This window comes from Pseudorca crassidens, chromosome 1, assembly GCF_039906515.1.
Source record: "Pseudorca crassidens isolate mPseCra1 chromosome 1, mPseCra1.hap1, whole genome shotgun sequence".
NCBI classification, from domain to species: domain Eukaryota; kingdom Metazoa; phylum Chordata; class Mammalia; order Artiodactyla; family Delphinidae; genus Pseudorca; species Pseudorca crassidens.
The window spans coordinates 78,605,286-78,626,872 of NC_090296.1; the positions used below are offsets into that span (position 1 = coordinate 78,605,286).

The following is a 21,587-nucleotide window of genomic DNA, read 5'->3' on the forward strand; positions in this document are numbered from 1 at the left end:
ATCTCAACACTGCAAAAGTAAAACCGTTCCCTTTGCCGTGGGCTCTTTGATATAATCATTGGCTGAACTCTCAAAATGTTTAGCTGAATCGAAAAGATAGAAATCAGACAAGGAATTACAGCAGAGAGAAAAGGAGTCAGGGAACAGTTGAGAGTGAAGCAGAAAAGTTTTATAGAACACAACGTATGATGAGAAATAAATCTTTTCAATGTTGAAAGCTATTTTAGTTATCTGCTGAGAAACAGAAATTTCAAACAGCACGATTGCCCCTTTGTCTCTTGGAGAAAATTCTAATATTGTTGTCAAATAACGGCCGTTTTCATGCCCAAATTTCAGACGGTTTTCAATAATCAGTCTTCTGTGAATCAAAATTAAATCTGAAAGGAAGAGAGTTGTGTTTGGAGCGGGACTGGGTGGGTGGGGAGGAACGTAGTCTAGACCTTATCAGATAGTTGTAGGTTCACATTCTAGCTTTTGGCTTTTCCTGGAACAAAGGGAAATCCAATAAGACACACATCCTCAGAGTGACTTTGTTAAAGTTGCAGAGTGCCAAAGCCAGGCCATCCTCTGCAACTCTGTTTGCTTTGGTTCTCCTGAAGAGGTTCACTTAAACACATAGGGGGGAAAAATGCTGAAATTCACTATTTCCTTTAGGTTTCATACTCTTTGAGGGTTAGCAAGCAGGGCCTCCCAGATCCCCTGGGGGAGAGGTGGTGAAGGGTACATCGTTCAATTCAGAGTTGGGAAAAGTGTGGCCCACAGGATGATGACATGCTTTTCTCAAGCTCTGTGATAACCCACCAAACAATTCTGTCATTCTCTGAAACCGTACCATCCTTGCAACATCTTGGTCTCACAGTCTACATTCCAAATAACGCTGGAACTGCTGGCGTTGAAGTACAGTGAGCGGAGTTTCTGTGCTCTTCACTATGTCATCCTGGAAAATAGGAAGATAATTTGCTCCTCTGAAAACTAAAAGTGAAGACTTTCTCTTCTCTATTCATTGCACAAGTAAATATGTTTCTGTGTTGAAGGTAAACATAATGAAGAGACAAGAATAATGATGTACTTTGCTGGGGGTCACACACATTACGTATGACTTAGGTGGCAACGGTGTCTAACGTGGAAACAGACCAAAACATGACTCTTTTATTTCTTAAATGCCTGGGTCAGTGAGTATGAACAACAGGGGGTGGGTAGAGCAGAAAAAGCATTTCACGGAGAATCAGGGGACCCAACTCTGCCGATGAATAAGGTCATTCCATCTTTCTGGGTCTCTGTTTTCTCAGCTGTAAGATGGGAACATTGGACAGACTGACAGGTCCATCCCTTCCAGTTCTAAAGGCCCATGACTCCATAAGAAATTCATGGCCTGTTCCTTTAGTTACAGAACTCTCTGCTTACGAATTTCCATGCTACAATCAATGTAATTTTCATTTTGAATGAAATAAAAAGTATATTCCGCGTTTTGACTGCCACAGAATTAGGAGTCATGCCTGGGCAAAAGTGGACATTGCTACTTTCTGGTTTTGCTCCAAAATATGTGTGTTTGGAATTATAAGAGAAGTCCCTCAAGAAATTACGGCAATTACTGCCTTTCTCCACCTATGCACTTCTAGTCTTTTAATAACTGGGAGCCAAAATTCCCTGACCAGTAGTTTTAATTTGCATTAAAAACAGATTTATTATTTACAGAAGCACAAAGAATTTATGGGACTCAGAGCTGCAGCTCCAGCTTGGATCTCACCTAATCATAGCCATGGAATCAATTAACAGTTCATCTGTGAAATGTGATAAAATCTTATGAGATACATAGTGCCCAGTAACTGAGACTGAGTTGAAAGTATGCTCCATAACAGTAATGGGGCTTCAGGGTTTTACAATCGCCATTGAATAGCGTTCCATTAGAAACTCAGTATTCAGGATGGCCACAAAAAAAAAACCAACGCTGTGTCTGAACAGATGATAGAGCGTTGAGTAATAAACCTGGCCAGCCATTCCTGCTTTGATTAGTTTCCAACACCCTAGAAAAGGGGCCCGTTTATTTAAGTGTTCCTGCTCATGGCAAATGAGCTTGTGGGGCTTGGAGTGGGTGGGGAGAAGGAATGAGGGCAGAGCTATAAATTGCTGCAAAGCTAGTGCCTCCAAGAAGGGCCGCTTGGGAGGCCTGGGTAGTCATCTGGGAATGAACCTCCAAGGGGTAGGTCAGGAGGTTCTTAGTGATATCTGGGAATCACCCTTGTAAAACCTGGGTTCTTTTCTGACTGGGTTAAAGATCATTTTTTAAGATCAAAAATGGTTTTTCCTCCAATCCTTGCTATATCCTCAATTATATGTATTTTTGTACATTGATGGTTTGTATTCCTGTATCACATCCAGCTTTAAAATGTAGCTTTCTTAAATATCATTTGGTCTACGTCTCTTATTTTACCCTTGAAAAAACTGAGAGCCCAGTGTTGAATGATTGACCCAAGATTATGAAGCCAGCAGATGCCAGAATAAGGATAGAACAGTCTCTTGATTTTCTGTGAAGCCCTCAACAGATTGATGATTCCCCGTGGGCTCTCGAACTGTCCACTGCTGGTGTTACAGAACCAACATGTCATTAGCGTTCCATGTGATCATTCAACATAACACAAAGAGCAGGTAAATGACATGGATTTGAGATGAGGAACAAACCCCAAAAGTTTTACCTACATACACCCTGGAATTATACATGCTGGTTTTATACAGATAAGATGTGCCCAGGAGTATCCCCAATCATGTTAAATTTCTTAGATAATTGGCTTGAACACGTAGGTCTTACTGAGCCACAGTGACTCAAGCCTGGGCTTCTGTGCTAAAGAGAAGCGAAGTGTGTGGGAGAAACTCTCCCGGTGTCCCCTCTCCTCCCCTAATGGGTATTAGCGTTGACAGCCTCTCACCCTCTACCTCACTGTTTTTTTCTCTACATTTGCAGTTTTGAAACAACAGTAGGATATTTTGGGATGAAGCCAAAGTCTGGTGAGAAGGAGATCACACCCAACTACGTGTTTATGGTGTGGTATGAGTTCTGCAGTGACTTCAAGACGATCTGGAAACGGGAGAGTAAAAACATATCTAAAGAAAGGTAAGGCTCTAATAGATTGATTCACACCCCATTCGGGGGTCTTAGGAAACCTCCCTCTCAAACCTAACAGTGTGTGTGCACCTCACCCGTGTCAGTATCGCCTTTCAGATCAAGTGGATGTCGAGGAAGGATTACTGCCTCAGAGTTCATAGGGAAATTCGGGGGAGGCTTGCCGTCCGCACAAGCAAATACACTCACGTGATCTGATAAGTTACACTTTCTTAACCCCTTCCAATTACTAGCTAGTAAATGAAAGGGAGCTGTGCTAATTAGCAGCAGATTGCTTTTCTGTGTATTTTCATGTTGGCCCAGGCTAAATGAGGCAGCCTTGCTGTCGCAGACAGTACAGACAAATAAAAGTGAATGCTTTTCCCATTAATATACTGAACTTGCATCAAAGGGAAATCTCTGAGAGTCGGGCCACACTTAACACGGTGTTGAAGCCCCGCTCTGGATTTACAGCGCCACTTCTGACTCCCCGTATCCTGCTGAGGACATCAAACTGCGTGCCGCTCGCCTCATTGCAGCCTCCTGATTTTATTAGTTGGGGGTAGAAGGAAAACCTCGGCCCTGAATATAGGGAGAGTGTGTGTGTGTGTGCGCGTTCTCCTTAGAGAGAGACTGAATTGGGCCCTGTTGATCAGAACACAAAAGCATTTCTGCTCGATCAGTGTTTTGATCAGGTTGCCACTGTTCTACAAAGGGTGTCATGGATTTAAACTTCAAACAGGTCTTGCTACTACTCCTGCAGAACAGATGTATGAGAGTGTCATTCAAAGTGGAGTCGGAGACAAATTCTACAAATGAAGGGAAGTGGTTTAATTGTAGCATCTATATCTCACTAAACATTGAGACCTGAAATTCCAAAATTCAGTTATTTTTGCTGTTTACTTTGTAATCAGAGAAACGGTATGCACGTAATATATCTACACAGACACACACACACACACAGTACGCTAATATGTTTTACCTTAAAAAGCTACTTTTAAGGGCTCATAATTTAGAGATTTCTTGACTCAGTCTTACTGAATCTCTAAATATTTTCTCAGGGAATTTTTTCACAAGCCTGCTTTCTTTCTAAGGAAGTCAAAGAGCTTTAAAAATATTTATCAACACATCTTGCCACCATTAACTCTTTTGGAACTTGGAAGTTAAACTGAGTATATCCATTATAGGGAAAAAATGAAGCAGAGAAAAGTTAAGTGACATTGTTAAGAAAATAGATTGTTGATAATAACAGGAAAAAAACAACCCTAAAAATCTTGACATCCCACTCATTGTTCTCACCCTGCAATCTCTTGTTTAGCCCTTGAAGCTAAAATAAGCTTCTGTGTTTTGTGAGCCTCAGAGGAAAAGTGACAGAGCCACGTTCCTCTCTCTCTAACAAGGTAGCAGCTGGCCAGTCAGCTCTCCACGTCCACACCCGAAGGCCAGGGAGCCCCTCAGAGGGCCCTGAATCTCCAGCCTTTGCTGAAGATTTTACACCTGAGATTTTGATCCTAGCCCTTAGTGAATCTGTCCTTGTTGTCGGAGCCCTAAAAATGGTCCCAAAACACCAAAAGAGACGGTAATGAATTGCTTTTCATTTGAATAATCTTCTATTGAAATCGTGAACCGTATTCCAAATGGAGGAGTTTTTCCCTATCACAGAAGTTAGACCACACTCATTGTGGGCCTGCGGTGGTTCCAACCACCCTTCAGAATGACCTGTTCTCTGATTCCTAGTGATGGGCACTTGCTGTGCTGCTTCCTGGGTATAGCTGGTGAATTGCCTACTTCACACTCTGTAAACCAACACCTTTAAAGGGTCATGACTTCCCGGGACCCTTTTCAGGTCTTCTCATTTAGCAATTTCAGGGGTTTCTTCATTCCAGCCGTGCTTTGTGAGATAGATCACCAAGGTTTCCAACCTAAAACAACATCTCTGAAAGTTAACGATGGCTCATAAAGTATTTGTGGAAGCAGCCTGTTTACAAAAATCTTTTTGTTAAGAAATGTTAGCGCATTATATATATTACTGCTCATCCAGTTCAGTAGACTGGTTAATATCCAGGGTTTTCTCGTGAAGTGAGGATTTTTTTTCAGTTGTTCTCTATCTGCTAAGGGTTTTAGCTTTTAAACGATTGGAATCACATATTCGTTGTGGTGAAATAAGCGAACTGAATTCTTCTATTACAATCAAATGATAAACAATATGATTGCTTTGTCTTGACCCGTATTTAATGATGTTTGATATTGTCATTTTTTGTTGTACTTCTCCAGCAAATCCCAACAACACTACATGTCAGGAGGGAGCATAAGATACTATGAAGACATCCTCAAAAATTAAATTCATAATCAAATGAAAACCTCATAGCTTGTAATTATTAGGGGAAAAAAAAAACTATAGTTTGGGATCCCATCCAAAGGAATTTCATCCCCTTGATCTTGAGAGGTATTTGAAGGCCAACTAAAACCCCCAAAATCACTGAGAAAAATTAAGGATCAATAATAGTATTTTCAAAGAGACAGATTCCCTTCCAAATGAAATGGAAGTTTTGAAAACTACTTTAGGTCACTTGAGGTCAATTTTAAGGGATAGAGAATATTTACTTCTTGTTCTGTTTAGTATGGTTTCCAGGGACGCACATTAGCTTGATGCAAAATCGAAATGGTGCAGCTCCACAGCAGGGTAACAGCTACCCCTCATGAGACCCAGAATGATGTCTGAACACACAGGTGACTGATAAAAACGTCCAGTGTGCTTGTGCCTTGAAAATGAACGATAAACCCCCTATTATTAAGCCGGTATCAGGACACAATTCTGTATTTGAGTAGAATAGACATAGTATTTCACTGGGAATATGGTTTACCTGCAGATTAACTCTCAGTAGATGAGCAGGCTACCGTATGATGGTATATTAATGGCATGCAACTTTGCTTGTCGTGTATGCCAGTATTAGGCAAAATAGAAAACTTCTGAGTCTAGGCCCAAATCCAGAGCGCCTCGCTCCCTAGACCTTCAGTCTGTGACCCATTCAGTCCTCATGGTGCCCCTAGTACTAGAACTCATCCTCCAGTGAAGTATACCAGGTCCTTCTCTTACCCCTGCTGAGTACTTACTGGCAGTGCTCAGTAGTGTAAAAAAGACCTCTAGAGAGAGAGTTGAAACCCAGCATTTTTATGTCATTCGTTTGCTTTGTGATCTCGGGCCAGTCACTTATTGCCAGGAGGACCCAAATATCATATCTGTAAAATGTATGTATTGGGATGAAGCAGGAACCGAATGTTCACTAAGATATTTTCTAGCTCAAAATCTCTGTGAATCTAGAAACTACTTTTTTTTTTTTTTTAATATTTTGAGAAACTGTTTTATTTCTGAGATAACGCCCCTCACCTTTGCTCTTGAGCTCATAGGGGATGATGCTGAAAGACATTCCAAGCCAAGGTCTGGTGGTGAGTGGGGAAGAGATTTGGGGGCAGGGAGAATTTTCACTGTCCTCTTGGACTTGGTAAATGTCTACAGCTTCCTTGGCTTACATTCCCAGTTCCTCCCCTAAAATACTAAGCTTGGTCTTGAAGACCACTTTTTTTTTTTTTTTTTTTTTTTCCTTACGCGGGCCTCTCGCTGTTGCGGCCTCTCCCGTTGCGGAGCACAGGCTCCGGACGCGCAGGCTCAGCGGCCATGGCTCACGGGCCCAGCCGCTCCGCGGCACGTGGGATCCTCCCAGACCGGGGCACGAACCCGCGTCCCCTGCATCGGCAGGCGGACTCCCAACCACTGCGCCACCAGGGAAGCCCTGTATTTGTGTCTCTTGACAGCCAAACCAGTCAATGAATTTTTGCAACACACATTTCTTCCAACTATTAAATCAACAGATTATTCGAGCATATGCATAGTTGCAAGGAGATAACCTAATTTTTGCTGCTACCTTTATTGACTATTCTTTACTCATTTTCTGCTTTTTCTTTTTCTTTTTTTTTTTTTCCTGTTTAATTATTCTGGGATTACAACCCTTCCTTATGAAGTTTTCCACTATTTAGAATATGTTAAGACTGCTCCCCACATATGCCCACACATGCACACACAGAGGCCACAAACGATTACTCCCTACAAAATGAGCTATGAATTTGCAAAAGGTAAAGAAGTCCTAGGGGGATCATGACTCCAGGAATAAAGTCTTGGCAAATAATTCAACCCTGAGCCAAAGCAGACTTTAAAAGTACCATTTAAAAACCCATAAGGGGTAAATAATGAGTGAATAAGGAGTTTGGTGAATTTTATGTGAAATGCAAATAAGACATTTCATTATATACATAACTATAATTTACACCATGGGGGAATGGATGGTTAGTTTGGGGGTTTTTAGTTCAGCTAAATAACAGCAGAGTTTTTGTTTTAGGTGTATTACTTGCAGTTATTATGGTTAATTTTGCAACTGCCATACCCTTGACAGCAGAGCTGTTGTGGAGTTATCTCAAAGCTGTTCTCAGGGCTCACTGCTCTTTAGGACCAGGAGCTGGGGACTTAGAGAGGCCATCACTCAACCCACAAAGAAGCCGTTGATTGCAGTGTAGACATCGCAGGAATTCCTCTCTTTATATGATAGTTATTCCTGGAAAAAGTTCCATAAACTAAAATTTTTATTTATTCAATCATGATCATTACAGTAACGTCTAACAAGTTACCCTAACCCTCTGTTATGTGGTTAAATGATTTATATACACTTAACTGCTAAGAAGCTTCATATGTTAAAGGACCCCTTTAATAATACGAATAATCACCCCCAAGTTACTCGGCAAAACTTTGAATTTTCCTAAGTCACATTTGAAGGCAGTTCTGTACAAATACACAAACGGTAAATGTCCCAACGAGCTAACTTATAAACAGAATGTGTGATTATTGTAATCACAAAGAAGAAAACCCACTTATTTCCCAAGCAATGAATTTAAAACTACTTCTGCAAAATTAAAAATATGCCATGAGTAAGGAGAGGGGATAGTAGACTTCTAAATGGTAAAAATTATGGGATCATTGATCCTTAAAAATTAAAACACCTCTTTTGACCCTCTTTCCTCTGGAAACTAGCGATCTCCTGTTCCTTCCATCTTCTTAAAAGAAGAGTTTATATACATTTCCTCATTTCTTTTTCCATAACACACATCCACTACTTTCTGTATCAGTAAGAGTAAAGCCTCGGCTGCCATAACAAAGACCAAAGTAACTGTTGCTTAAACAAGAAAAATTTATTTTACTTTTGCCTAACAATCTGAGTATAAATTGTTTAGAAGTTCAGAACCCAGATTCCTCTTCTCTTGTGGCCACCATCATTAGGTGTGGTCCTTGTTCACAAGTGTAAGGATGACTCACATCACGTCCGCCAGCACCCCTGCTGCTGAGTTCCTGCCAGTAGAAAGGGGAGGGCACACCATTTCCTTTAAAGGGGGGTGGACCTGGAAGGTACACGTATTTCATTGAGCAAAACTTAGTCTCACGGCTATATGCAAGGGAGACCAGGAAATGCAAGTTTATCTGGGAGCCATGGGCCCAGCTGAAGACTCATGGGTTCCATTACTAAAGGGAGCAGAAGAAATGGATGTTGAGACTACTGGCAGACTTTGCCACCTTTCCCATTTGTGAAATCAGACAGCTAACTCCTTGGCATTACTAGCTTTTGACAGTGATGATAGTTTCTTCCATCTTGAAGATGCTCTGAGGGTATTCTGGGTTTCCTTCTGCAAAGGTGACCGCCACTCTTCTATTTCCTTCATCGGTTCATCGTTTTCTTCTATTCCTTAAGTGTGGACCTTCCCCAGGGTTCAGATCTCTGTTCCTCTTTTCTGCTCTGTACTCTATCCCTAGTTAATCCCAACCATTCTCATCACTTCACCTGTCACCTCTTTGCCAAGTCCTCCTACCCAGAAACAAGCTCTTAGTTCTAAGTCTTAGATCTCCTACTTCACGCTGAACGTTCCCACCGGCTGCCCAACTTTCATCTGCAATTCAGTACGCCTACTCTGAGGGTCCCTAAATTTCATTTGCACCCTTCTCCTCCTCCTAGTAGCCAAAGGCAGGCTGGAAACCTGAACTGTCTTTAATGCTCCAAGATTCACTTTCCACCCGCGGCTAACTTCTCAGTTTTGCCTCCTTAGTGGTTATTCTTTTTCATCCTGTTTTCTCGGTGGCTTTGCCTAGTTCGGGACCTCGTCTCTCACCTGGATTATTGCTACATCCTTCTGACTGTTCTCTCTGCCTATAGTTTTTCTATTTCCTCTTCATTGGCCCTTAATATTGTATCCAGCTATCTTTCTAAAACAAGTTAGATGACATCTATTTCTTTGAACATATCCTGTTTAAGTATATTCTGTTCTGAAATAAAGGGAAGAAAATCAGCCATGATCGGTACTTATATTCATTAACTTTGGGGGCCTTACAACAGCCCTGAAAAATGTATTCCTATTGTGCAGATAAGCAGAGGAGAGAGTAAACGAATTACCAACATCACAGTTTCACTCCTAAGCAAGAGAGTGGGGATAATGACCTAGGTCTTATGTGACACTAAAGCTTGAGCTTCTTCAAGTATTCTGTATTTCTCCCAAATTAGAGCATGAGCCTCCAAAAACTTGACTTAACTCACTTTCCAACCTCATTTCCCATATCTTCATCCCCCACATACCCATGATATTGACTCAGTGTTTCTCACATCTACACATTCTTGCCTGGTGTTCTCATTGGGTAATTTCTTTACATTGCATTGTCCCAGTTATTTCCTGCTGGTCAAAACATAGTCATCTTCTAAGGGCGACCTCCAAAACCTCTCCCCTTAAAGTCTTCTGAAATACCCCTAAGTAAAAGAATTAACATCTTTCTCTGGTCTCGGATAGCATATTTTTCTTACGATCCTTTTGCACTTAATTCCTTCCAACTTGTTACTTTAGTACTTTACGTGTCTTTTTCCACCTTTAGGACATAAACCCATTCCTTATCGTATCTTCTATGGTGCATTCTCCAGCACAGAGCCCGCTAATTGTTTACTGATAGAGAAAGGACTTCACAACGTAGTACTGAGCACTGAAGATCCTGGGCAGTGTGAGTTTGGAGGAGGAAATGTTTCCTAAGGAATGAGGAGGCCAGGGAGGGCTTTGGGAAGATGGTTAGCCATAAACGGGGCCACCCTCCACAGAAGTTGTAGAAGGGATTCAGAAGCCAGTACGGGAATGTTGGATGTCAGCTGCTCCCCAATCTGGCAGGTCTTCCAAATCACCTGGAGAGCTTTGTAAAAAAGTAAGCAGATCTACCAAATCAGAATCCCAGAGGATTAGAACCTAGGGATCTGCAGTTTCAGAAAGCTCCTTGTAGAGAGGATGAGTAAGAACACATTTTGTGTTTGGTTGCGTCAGTAAATACCTTGGCTTCATCCCTTGCTGAAATCTATCAGGTCAGCTTTGGAGATGGGAGGAAGAAGTTCATCTTCCCAAGGGATTCTTACTACGTGCAGCCAAGTTTAGGAACTATTAGACTCAGGTGATGGTGAAGGTCTCTTCCAGCCCTGATTTCCTGTGGTTTTAGGTGGGAAATAAGCTGGACATTGACAGAGCAAATGAATTCAGTCAGCTAAGTAGAGATGAAAGGGGTAAGGACATCTTGGAGATCACATGGCAAAGGCCTGGGCTTGGAAGGCTCAACTCACATTTTGGAGGAATCACATAGTATGATCTCAGGGGCCAGCCTAATTGCTGTGTTTCCTGTGCGTCCTCGGAGTACACACCGTCTCTCATCTCATTTGCACTTTGCATTCCCATAACATAAACGTGCACCACTTAATCAGCTTGAGTTAAGCACGTACTTTCAGAATACCTATTCATTCTTAAGTGCTGTACAAGCTATGAGACCCTATTCTGGAAGAGTGTAATCTGGCGATCACAATGCCTCCTTCATAAAGCTTTCCCCAATCTCTGTGAGCTATCTTTCCTCCAAAACTGGGGCAGGGGAGATGGTTACTATCTCTTTAATTTTGGCATTAGTGATTTCTTTTTCATTCATTTTCTTACGGACACTTCCCCCTCAAATAAATCATAAGCTGTAGAAGACAAGGGCAATGCCTCATACTTCTTTGTTCTCTCTCTAGCATCTTATATTTCCTTATACGTAGTGAGTGCTCAATTAATATTTGTCGAACAAATAAACAGTCACTGTGTTTTCGTTTGCCACGTTGAAATTGATTACGGAATTTGCTGTCTACTGCTGATAGATGAGAGATCTTATTTATTTAGACTTTGGTGGTAGAATTCCCCAAACATATCCCATATGGGTTGCTTTTGCTCAAGTATCTAAAATCTTTATAGCTTGGTTAAAGAGGATAGACATGTTCAAAACAAGAAAGACTAGTTAATGGGGTAAAACAATCACCTTCTCTGTTCTTGCCTGTATTACTTTCAATTTTTCTTAAAAAAAAAAAAAGAAAGAAAGAAAGAAAGAAGGGAGTGAAGGTCCTTGGGATTCAGGCTGTGTCAAGCCTCACACCTCTTCAGAGCTCACATAAGAACCTTTGAGAGCATGCGTCCACGCGCTCTTTCCCTAGCCTGGCAGACAGCAATGGAAACCCAAAGTAAGTCTCCTTCATTCAGCTAGAATACTTCTAAGTTGCTTATCTGTGGCACTCCTGACAGCTCCTGCCTTGGGCAGAGAATAGATGGAATAGGGGGCTGCCTGGGTAGTATGATTTGAGGGGCGCCAGAAAGGCTGCCTGCTCCACCCAATCCCCCCTGCTTCCTCCCCCTTTTCGTTTTAGTCACCCCTGCAAACAGGCTCTGATCAGTTCCAGTTTTTGGTGAGACTTGGTAGGTGGTAAAGGTTTCAAAACCAAGGCGGGAGCGGGGGCGGGAGTTGGCATCTACAAGCACGTGCATGTCTTCATTATCAGGATTGGAAATGTCTTCCAAAGACAAGCAATGCATTGCAGTTAAACTTGCAGATTTATGTCCCAGGGCCGGCTTGAGTTTCCAGGCTGCCTCCCAGACGCCTCTCCCCGAACAAGGAAACGCAATGCTGTTACCTCTCACTCCACACCTAAATCGCCTGGGCGGCTCAGGGTGTTTCGTCTACCAAGTGCAGAGTGATTGGCTTTAACTGATCATGCATTCCAGGGCAAGTCCAGGACACCCCCCCCCCCCACTTCCACTCCCCTGTGGCCTGGGGGAGACGCTCTGCAAACGGAAGCGGTCTTTGTTCTGCAATTAATCATTTGAAGTCAAAGTGTGTTTGGGAACTACAAGTGATAACCCGCAAAAGCTATCAAGTGGCTGATTGTGTAGCTGGTGAAATGTGGTCTCTAGGAGGACTTCCTTCATTGTAAATAGAAAAATATCTTAGGAATGAGGTAGGGAAAGTTGTCAAATGTAGGAAGTGGAAGTGATGGGCTAATTTATCATGGAATCACTGAGAGGCTAGATTCTGATGTGTAAGGAGCTAAGTCTTTTAAGTCTAAGACCTGCCTTACTTTCCTGCTGGTCTGTCTTACCATGGCTGCTAGTGAGACTGGCCTGGGGGACACAGGGATGGAAGGGTTAGTCAAGGTCAAGGGTCAGACTCTGAAGAGGGAATAAGCAGAGAAGAGTGTGTGTCTGTCCAAGTCTGTGGCCCTGCTGGCCTGCCTGAGATAGATGATCTCGAGGCTACCCATTATTTCATATTGTCTATGGCTGTCTTCTCTGAGTTTTATTTTCTTACCCGTTGCAAGCATTCCACATAGATGAGTCCATGATGTTTCCATCAGCTGCAGCAGTGAGGAAGAAATGTCCCTTTACACTGAGGGGTTAATGAATTTAGTCTTTGTGTTGTTGGGGTTTTTTTTTTAATTGAAGTAGAGTTGACTTACGGCACTGTGTTAGTTTCAGGTGGACAGCACAGCGATTCAGTTATACATGTATTGTGTCGTTGGTTCTTTACTGACCATAAAGAGTGACTTTATTTCATTGGCTTTCATGACTGTTATCGCTGTGTAGTAGTTATATCAAGAATTCAGAAATACCTCGTGAGGGACTGTTGTCAAGGTGGGTAGAAATAAGGGCAGTTCCCAAGGCCCCTGGCAGGCCTCCCTGATTGCATTTACTTATTTAGAACCGAAGCTGGATGTTAACCCCCTTTCCCCCAGCTGTGGAGAAACAACCTCAGTGTCCTCAATGAACTGAGGACAGTATCTGTGGAGGCTTGGGAGTATCAGAAGATGCAAAGAAACGCCACAAAGCTCACACGCCTTCCCTCCAATGTCCAGGCTACTAGGCAATGGCCGGAAGGGTAGCCTGACATGGCTACGCCTTCTAAAAGCACAACGTTAAAAACAACCCCTACGATGTTAACACCAGGGAATCCTAATGAGGAAAATACTGGGATGTTGCCCTCAACCTTCTCCATCTAAAATACAAAAAACCATGTGCTATTGAGCTTTCTTAAGCAATAAAGCCAAGCCCACACCTCCCCAAAGTCTCTTTGGATAGTATTCTTTGCTCCCTGACCTAATGCTACTTAGTTCAAGGCTACAAGGAGATCACAGGAAAAGAGTGGCTAGTCAGTTGGTATTTCATCTCTGCACCTTCTTATATACCGTCTCTGATTTTCATCTCCTAAAGGGAGACCATAAAAATAGTACCATTTACTTATAGAAGAAGGTGTCCCTAATAATGATTCGTAAAGTCAACCCACACTGGGAAGCCAGACTGAAGTTATTTCTTTACAAGCATGATCTTCAGTAGGTGTCATCCCACAAAACCGTATCTACCCTTCAAAGGGCCCCAGGCCACAGTTTACGGGGCCGTGGACAAGGGCATGTTTTTCTCATGCTCCTTTGCTGATCACGTTCTTCTGTGTATTTCAGAATAGCCACGAGAAGGAAGAGTTCTCGTGCTTGGTAGATTCTGGTTCACGTGTCTCTAAATTTTAGGATAAGCCTAGTGACATAGTGATTTGGACCTTCAGCTTTTATTTATCCCGTTTTTTTAGGGAACTTGGGTGTTATTCCCTGTAGCATGCTGACTCAGAGGCCCATTACTACACATACTGGTGCACAGAAGCCTGCCCTGTTCCCTTTCTAGACTAGTTTGACCTCTTTAGCGATGACTGATATCAAGTCTTCTGTAAACAGATTTACATTACAGCTGGTCAGCTTTCATGCTTTTGCCAATATGCATTTTATGAACTATATTCGTGCAGTGCCTCCCTTTTCTTTGCCTTCATCCACTGACATTCCCAAAGCCATTGACTTGGAATATCTTCAGTGAAGATGTGTACATGGTCTGGGTCATGCAGTGCTTAATGTTTTTAGGTCACACTGTACTGGATGGCTAACAGAGCTTCCTCTTTGAAGCTAGTAGCTCTATAGGCAAAACTTTACTTCTGTAATCCTGAAGTCGCTTCCTCAGTCCCATTGTCAACATTACGAGAGTTGAGTGATTTATTAGCAAGTGTGTCCTGGTAATATAACCAGATTGTCTATTTTCCACTTGCTGAAATGAATTGGTCATTTTCATTTAGAGGATTTCTAATAAATAAACCAACAGGCATTTAAAACAGAATGGTAATTTGTGGGGGCCATCTACCTGTTTTTTTTCATTTTTTAAAAATATGTTTTTAGAGCAGTTCTAGGTTTACAACAAAATTGAGAGGTAGGTGGATTTCCTACAGAGAATTCCCATGTATCTCCTTGTCCCCAAACATGTGTAGCCTCCTCCATTATCAACATCACTCGTCATAATGCTTTTTTTTTTAACCAAAGATGAATATTATTAACACAACATAATTACCCAGAGTCCATAGTTTTTACCTTAGGGTTCCCTGTTAGTGTTGTCCATTCTGTGGGTTCGGACGAATTGCGTAATAATATAATCCATCGTTATAATATCATTACAGAGTATTTTCACTGCCCTAAAGCTTCTCTGCACTCTGTCTAGTCACGTCTCCTCCTTGCCCCACAGTCACTCATCTTTTTATTGTCTCCATAGTTCTGCCTTTTCCAAAACATCTACTCATTTTTTTTTTTTTTCCCGGTACGCGGGCCTCTCACTGTTGCGGCCTCTCCCGTGCGGAGCGCAGGCTCCGGACGCGCAGGCTCACCGGCCATGGCTCACGGGCCTAACCGCTCCGCGGCATGTGGGATCTTCCCGGACCGGGGCACGAACCCACGTCCCCTGCATCGGCAGGCGGACTCTCAACCACTGTGCCACCAGGGAAGCCCCATTTACTCATTTTTAAATACTAAAATTAACCCCACTCTTTGGAGCGTAGATTCCAACCTGAGCCATGATTTGAGATCAGCTGTGTCCAGACATCCATTAGTTGCCTGTGTGACTTTTTTTCATTAAAAATGTAACCTAGCCTCATACTTAAGAATTATTCAAAAGTTAATAGGTTGACAGTCTTGTTACACTTCAGACAGTTATTTGGAATAGGAGAGAAAGGAAAAGGAAAAGAACAGATGACCCAAAGAAAATGTTAATTGCAGTCACAGAATTAAATTGGGAGGAACCTTAGGGTGTAATCAGTTGGGTTCGTTTCATCTTCATTCTAGGGTAGTAAGAGCAAATAGAAATTGGAGAGTAGACTAGGACCCAAATCAGGAAGATCAGTTATAATTCCCAGAAAGACCACAAAGAAAATGAACCATAATGAAACGTAAGGTAATTCCTGACTTTAGGACAGGGAAGTAAGTGGATGCCCCCCTGGGCACTTAGTTTTCCCACACTTCGGCTCCTCTGAATCTGTCCCCACGGTGCCTGTCTGTGAGTATTTGTCAGAGACTGTCCATCTCCCAGGCTTAGAACATATCTGGAAAGTACCACGCAGAGGAGAGTGGCAGAACTGGCTGTGTTTTGATTTGAGCCCCAAAGCTGAAATCCGGTGGCTATGGCTGTCAGAAGAACCATTCTTTTAAGGGGCCTTGTCTTCTTAATCAGCTGTGCATCTCCCAGATATCCCTAGGCAGTTCTTTAGGAAGAAGACTTCTGCTGGCTCTCATTCTCCCGAACAGGAAGGATATTTTTTTCTCTTCCCCGCCCAAGAGATTCAGTGGGTTCCGTTGCGTTCCATACATAGCGTTTTCCAACATTTTTTTCTAAACAGCAGAGCTTTTTTTATCCAAATGAAAACATTCATGAAACCCCAATATATAAAACAGATTAAATTAAGCTTTTCTGGTTGAAGCAGGCTTGCAGATGTTGGGGTTAAGAGAATCCTTAACTCTTCCTTCTTTTCCTGAGGCACCTTTGCTGAGGCTCTTTGGAAGACAGTTTGAAAATGCTGCTCTAAGTTACTGGTTTTTCCATGAGTGCCAAGGAGTGCGAAACAGCCTGAACACTCTACCCCACCTCCTATATCTCACTTACCTCTTGGTTGGCTGGCATGCCCAATCCCTATGTTTAAAAATGAAGGCGCTTCTGTTATTGTAAAGTTCGGGAGGATTTCAGTGTATTCTGCTTGTGAGCAGTGAAATACTGGACGTGTAAAGAATAAAGACATCGTACTTCTTCAGTCTCACAGAAGGCTGTGCTCTGCGTTGGTCTGATTCAGCCGCAGGAATACACATCTAGCCTGTAGAAACCCCAAAGCATGCCCAGATCCCCCAGAAAAGGAGGCTGTAATGTGGGGAGCCTGAGCCTTTAAATGGAAAGGCGTATCACTCTTTGGGATGCAGTTGCCTCAGCTGCCTTGTGATCCCGGCTCTCTAATGGGTTAAGAAAAAGTGTGATTTTGTACCATATCCAGATCTTTTCATTTAGGATGGGAATAATGTTCTCTCGTAGCTTTCTAACTGGAAGCAGAATTCCCTCCCCAGCCAACCAAGGTTGCAAATCATTTCTGTAGAACAAGGACTAAGCAGGACCATCTGAGGACACATGTCACCGTCCTCAATCTCTCATATTCACGTCTTTCCTCAGTAGACTTTGGCAGCAACTGAAATTTACTGGGGCCCTTAATAACTCTCTAGGGATGTGTTGTAACGGAAAGGAAGAAAAGGTTTTCAGAAATCACTTTTATTAAAGCATTTGTAAATTGAAAGTAGTTCTTTTCTTTCTCTAACTTACTTGTATGTCTTCCTCCCTATATTTCAGAATTTTTTTTTTAGAGGGCGTGAGATGTAACCTTTGAAATCAAGTCTAGGTATTTGCCTGTGAGTAATCATGGGCAAGTATGTGTGAGGGTCTAGCGTAAATATTTAGACCCGAAACAAAAACAGAACCAAGATCTAGGCCAGAACCAAAGACAAGTCCATGAGCAATGAAGCCCAGGGAGAGATCGAGCATGGCTGTAGCTAGAAATTGTCCAACCAGTTCTCTCTGACTGCATGCAACGAAGTTCTTACCTCGTAAGTGAGAGTGGCAAATTCCAGACTTGGGGAAAGTTGTATAACCTCTCTGAGCCTCAGTCTCCTTGGGGGCAAAGTAATGTGGATACTTTCAGGAATCCTGGAATATGTATGTAATCTGACAGGCATAAATATTTAGCACATTTGGGTGGCCTTAAGCACCCTTTCTTTTTCCGTATTTAGGACTTAACCGGCTAATCAATAACTGGAGCTAGAGATTTTCATGCTTTTACGTTTTATTTTTTTCCCAAGGCTAAATGCAAGAGATAATTGTCCTACAACGTCTGGGTATTTACTAAACATTTAGGCTTGTTTGAGGTAAAGCAGAGAAAAGCTGTCAATGCAAGTCATTGTCTTTCACTTAGATATTTGCTAACAACTGACTGCTGCATGGCACAGTGCTAGATGTAGGATCAGGGAGAAGACCCAGTATGCAGAAGGCGTGATCATTGTCTTCAAGTGGTTCCAGTGGTTTGAGGGAAATAAGACACCTATACAGTCCTAAGAGGAAAAGTTCCTAAGTGCCGTAAGAGAGGCACAAAGTGTCCTTTCACTTGAGAAAAGAGCAATTACTTCTGACTAAGAGAGATGAAGGAAGCTTTCATGACTCTGGCACTTAAGCTGAGACTAGAAGAATGGGAAGAATTTGAACACATGGAAATGAGTAAGAAAGTCATTGAGGGGCTTCCCTGGTGGCGCAGTGGTTGAGAGTCTGCCTGCCGATGCAGGGGACACGGGTTCGTGCCCCGTTCCGGGAAGATCCCACATGCCGCGGAGCGGCTGGGCCCGTGAGCCATGGCCGCTGAGCCTGCGCGTCCTGAGCCTGTGCTCCGCAACGGAAGAGGCCACAACAGTGAAAGGCCCGCGTACCGGAAAAAAAAAAAAAGTCATTGAGGGGAACAGTAAGAGCGAGATGCAGGGGTGAGAAAGCCTTGGTAGAAAGAAGAGTGAGAAGTTTGGACACGACAGGGAACACGTGGAGTGAGGTGAAGGAAAGGATGCTTGATAAGTAATCACAGATAATAAGTGTCTTTCATTTTCATAGCAATTGTGTTATTTAGGTATGGTATTATTTCCACTTTTAAGTTGAAATTGAGTTGAGGCTCAGAAGGGTTAAGTGATTTGTCCAAGGACAGTATTGAACCAGATCTGGGTCTGAAAAGGTAAGACAGACCAGTAAACTAAGTTCGAAACGGGGGGTTTTGATTGCCAGAGTAAGGAATTTGGATCCTATAGTATAGTTCAAATCCAGCCCACAACTGGTTTTTGTAAATAAATTTCTTAGAACACGACGTTGCACTGCCCTTCATTTGTATATTTTTTAGGGCTCCTTTCACGCTACAACAGCAGCGTTGAGTAGTTCCAGAGACCATATGGCTCACAAAGTCTAGAATATTGACTCTCTGGCCCTTTATAGGAAACCTTTGCTACCCCAGCTGAAGTTGATTGGGAGTCACTGAGAGTTTTTGAGAAGGGAGGTGACATTCTTAAGAGTTAACACATTGATTATCGACACCATGTTCATCAGTAGGATGGATCAGAGGGAACTAGATCATTTCAAAGACTACTTCATTGTCTGGGTCCTCATCCCTGGGCTCCTGAACTATCACAGAAGCCTTCCAGCAAGTCTCCGGCCAGAACTTCGAAGCTTAGAGAGTCCAGGCGGGCAGCAAAAATGAGTGGTGTGTGCCGGGTATAAGAAAACCAGTTGTGCAGACAAGCTGGTAGATGGTACCACTGGACAGCCTCGGGCTGAGGACAGGATGGGGAGTGATGGCAAGTGTTGCAGACTGAGGTGTTGCCGCACAGAAATGCCACTCAGTGTTGCCACACCTTCCAGTTTTGTAAGGGAGGTGAGAACTTCGTATTCTTGTGTGAAGTCTCTGCATTACACACAGGAGCTCGCATTTATTTAAACCTCCTGTGGTTGATGGAAACTGAATTTACATTTGTTTAAACCCTCCAGAGGTCGATCACACTGCTGACCTCTACTTTGCAGTCTCTTCCCACATCATTACCAGAACACTGATGCTGGGTGAATTTAATGTGATCAACGACAGCAGCTTGCTGTAGCTTCTTCAGCAGGTATAGGACACTTTGCCCATGGTTTCTGAAGGACATTTGAGAGACAGGTGGACAGACAGATTGACTGACTGACTGACCACCCAGTCACCAGCCATCAATCTCTCGTCAGGTCAAAGCAGTTTTTAAGACCTGCCTATATGCTCCATCATAACAATGGACGTAACGTAGCCAGACTGTCAGAATATTTTAGCGTTTGTCTTTCATCAAGGGTAAGTTTCGTACTGTATGATACAAAAGCCATTGAGAAACAGCCTTGCCCGCCACAATTAGCTTTGCCCTCTAATGTTAAGGACATATAGAGAATCTCATGAGAATTTGCTCGTTTGTATCTTGCAGGATCAGTTTTGAGCACTGGTGATGTTGTATTCATTCAGGTGAGAGTCAGTGACTTTATATTTTCATGCACCTGAATGGACATGAATGTTTTCCCCCATAACCATTCTTGACGCCTGAATTTTTACAGTTTAGAGATTAATCACTTATAATTATTTATTCATTCATTAACTTACTATTTATGGTCATATACTCTATGCCATTTTACTGTGCAAAATGTGAAGGAAAGAAAGACAGTGAAGTCCTATATCTGCTTTTGAGAAGCTCCAGTCTAGTGTAAAAAGCAGGTGCGTAAAAATGTTCACAACACAGTGAAATAAATGAACCTTGGCAGGAGGTATGAACTCTATCCAACCAGATTTCTCGTTCTTTATGTCATAAATGTGCCTTGGAAATACAAGGTTGGAAAATGTTCCATTTTAATGATAAAATGACTTTAAATGTCCTAGAAAGTCTGAGACAGGACCAACCTCATCATTTATGGGGCTCCCCTTGTTCAAAAACTAAGAATTTCAAGGGACTTCCCTGGAGGTCCAGTGGTTAAGACTCTGTGCTTCCACTGCAGGTGCACTTCCACTGCAGGGTTCGATCCCTGGTCAGGGAACTAAGATCCTGCATACCATGCAGTGCGGCCAAAAATATATATATATATACATATACTAATAATTTCAAGACAGTGACGGGAGTGCATTAAACCAGGAAGCCCCACACGACCATGCAGGTTGAACACCCAGGCAGCCTCATGGCTCAGCACTTTCAAGAAATTCAAGTGAGCAGTACTTCAGGAAAGTAGAGGATTTTTTTTCGATTTTGTTCTCTAGGTCTCTATTTTTTCATAGCATGTATATGTGTGCCGGCTACTGTATCAAGGGCTAGGAACACAGCAATAAAAATGATAGCCACCATCTCTACCCTCATGTATCTTACTGTCTAGCTGAGAGGTTTGTATGTGATAATTTTCGTTAACTGGTCCCATTATGTCTTAACTACGTTCTCAGAGAAGTATTTAAATGGCCAGTGAGTCTTACTTTTTCTTTATACTTTTAAATATATAATATAAACTGAAAATATAATCTTTCTGTGTATAGATATATAATATTCCTATAAGGAACAAGTGTTATTTTGGTTATGAGAAAAGGTTAACATGAAAAATATATATTTATTCAGAAGTTCTATACTATTTGAAATTTAAATTTTACTTATGATACCTCCAAGGAACCTGGAAAAATGGGAGGAAGTAGATGGAATCTTCCTTTTGAAGTTGAAATAGTTTCTCGTATTTATTTGTTTGAAAAATTTATGTCATGCCTGCACCGAAGTGTAGCTTCTCGTTATGACTTTTAGAATCTGTGTTCAGATCAGAAAAATTGAGCTGAGTTCCCTTGGTTTGCTAAATCTCGGGGTAATAGCATTCGTTGATGTGGTTTGCCTTCAGGACACGTCTAAATGGTATTACTACAAGATAGTACTTAGCTAATAGCTCTGTTTGTTTTATTTGTAGTCAGAAACTACTGCTGTGCATTCTTAAGGAGTAATCCTTTAGATCCGTGATGGCAGGTTCCATAATTGTTATCCCTTATTGACCACTTGCTATATACCATGTATACTAGAGGTTTTACTAGATATATTAATTAATTTAATCCTCACAATAATACCATGGAGTTAATAGTGTATATATATATATACACACACATATATATGTGCTATATATATCATACCATTTT

General features: G+C 42.1%; 1 protein-coding gene across 5 annotated transcripts in view; it reads left to right on the top strand.

Annotated features, from left to right (window-relative positions):
- Positions 1-21,587, top strand: part of FMN1 (formin 1) — a 444,603-nt gene that overhangs the window by 407,670 nt on the left and 15,346 nt on the right. For all 5 annotated transcript variants that reach the window (XM_067742229.1, XM_067742240.1, XM_067742249.1 and 2 more), the window contains one exon: positions 2,960-3,109. In XM_067742229.1, the coding sequence (XP_067598330.1) occupies positions 2,960-3,109 (150 nt within the window). The remainder of the gene's footprint in view (positions 1-2,959; positions 3,110-21,587) is intronic.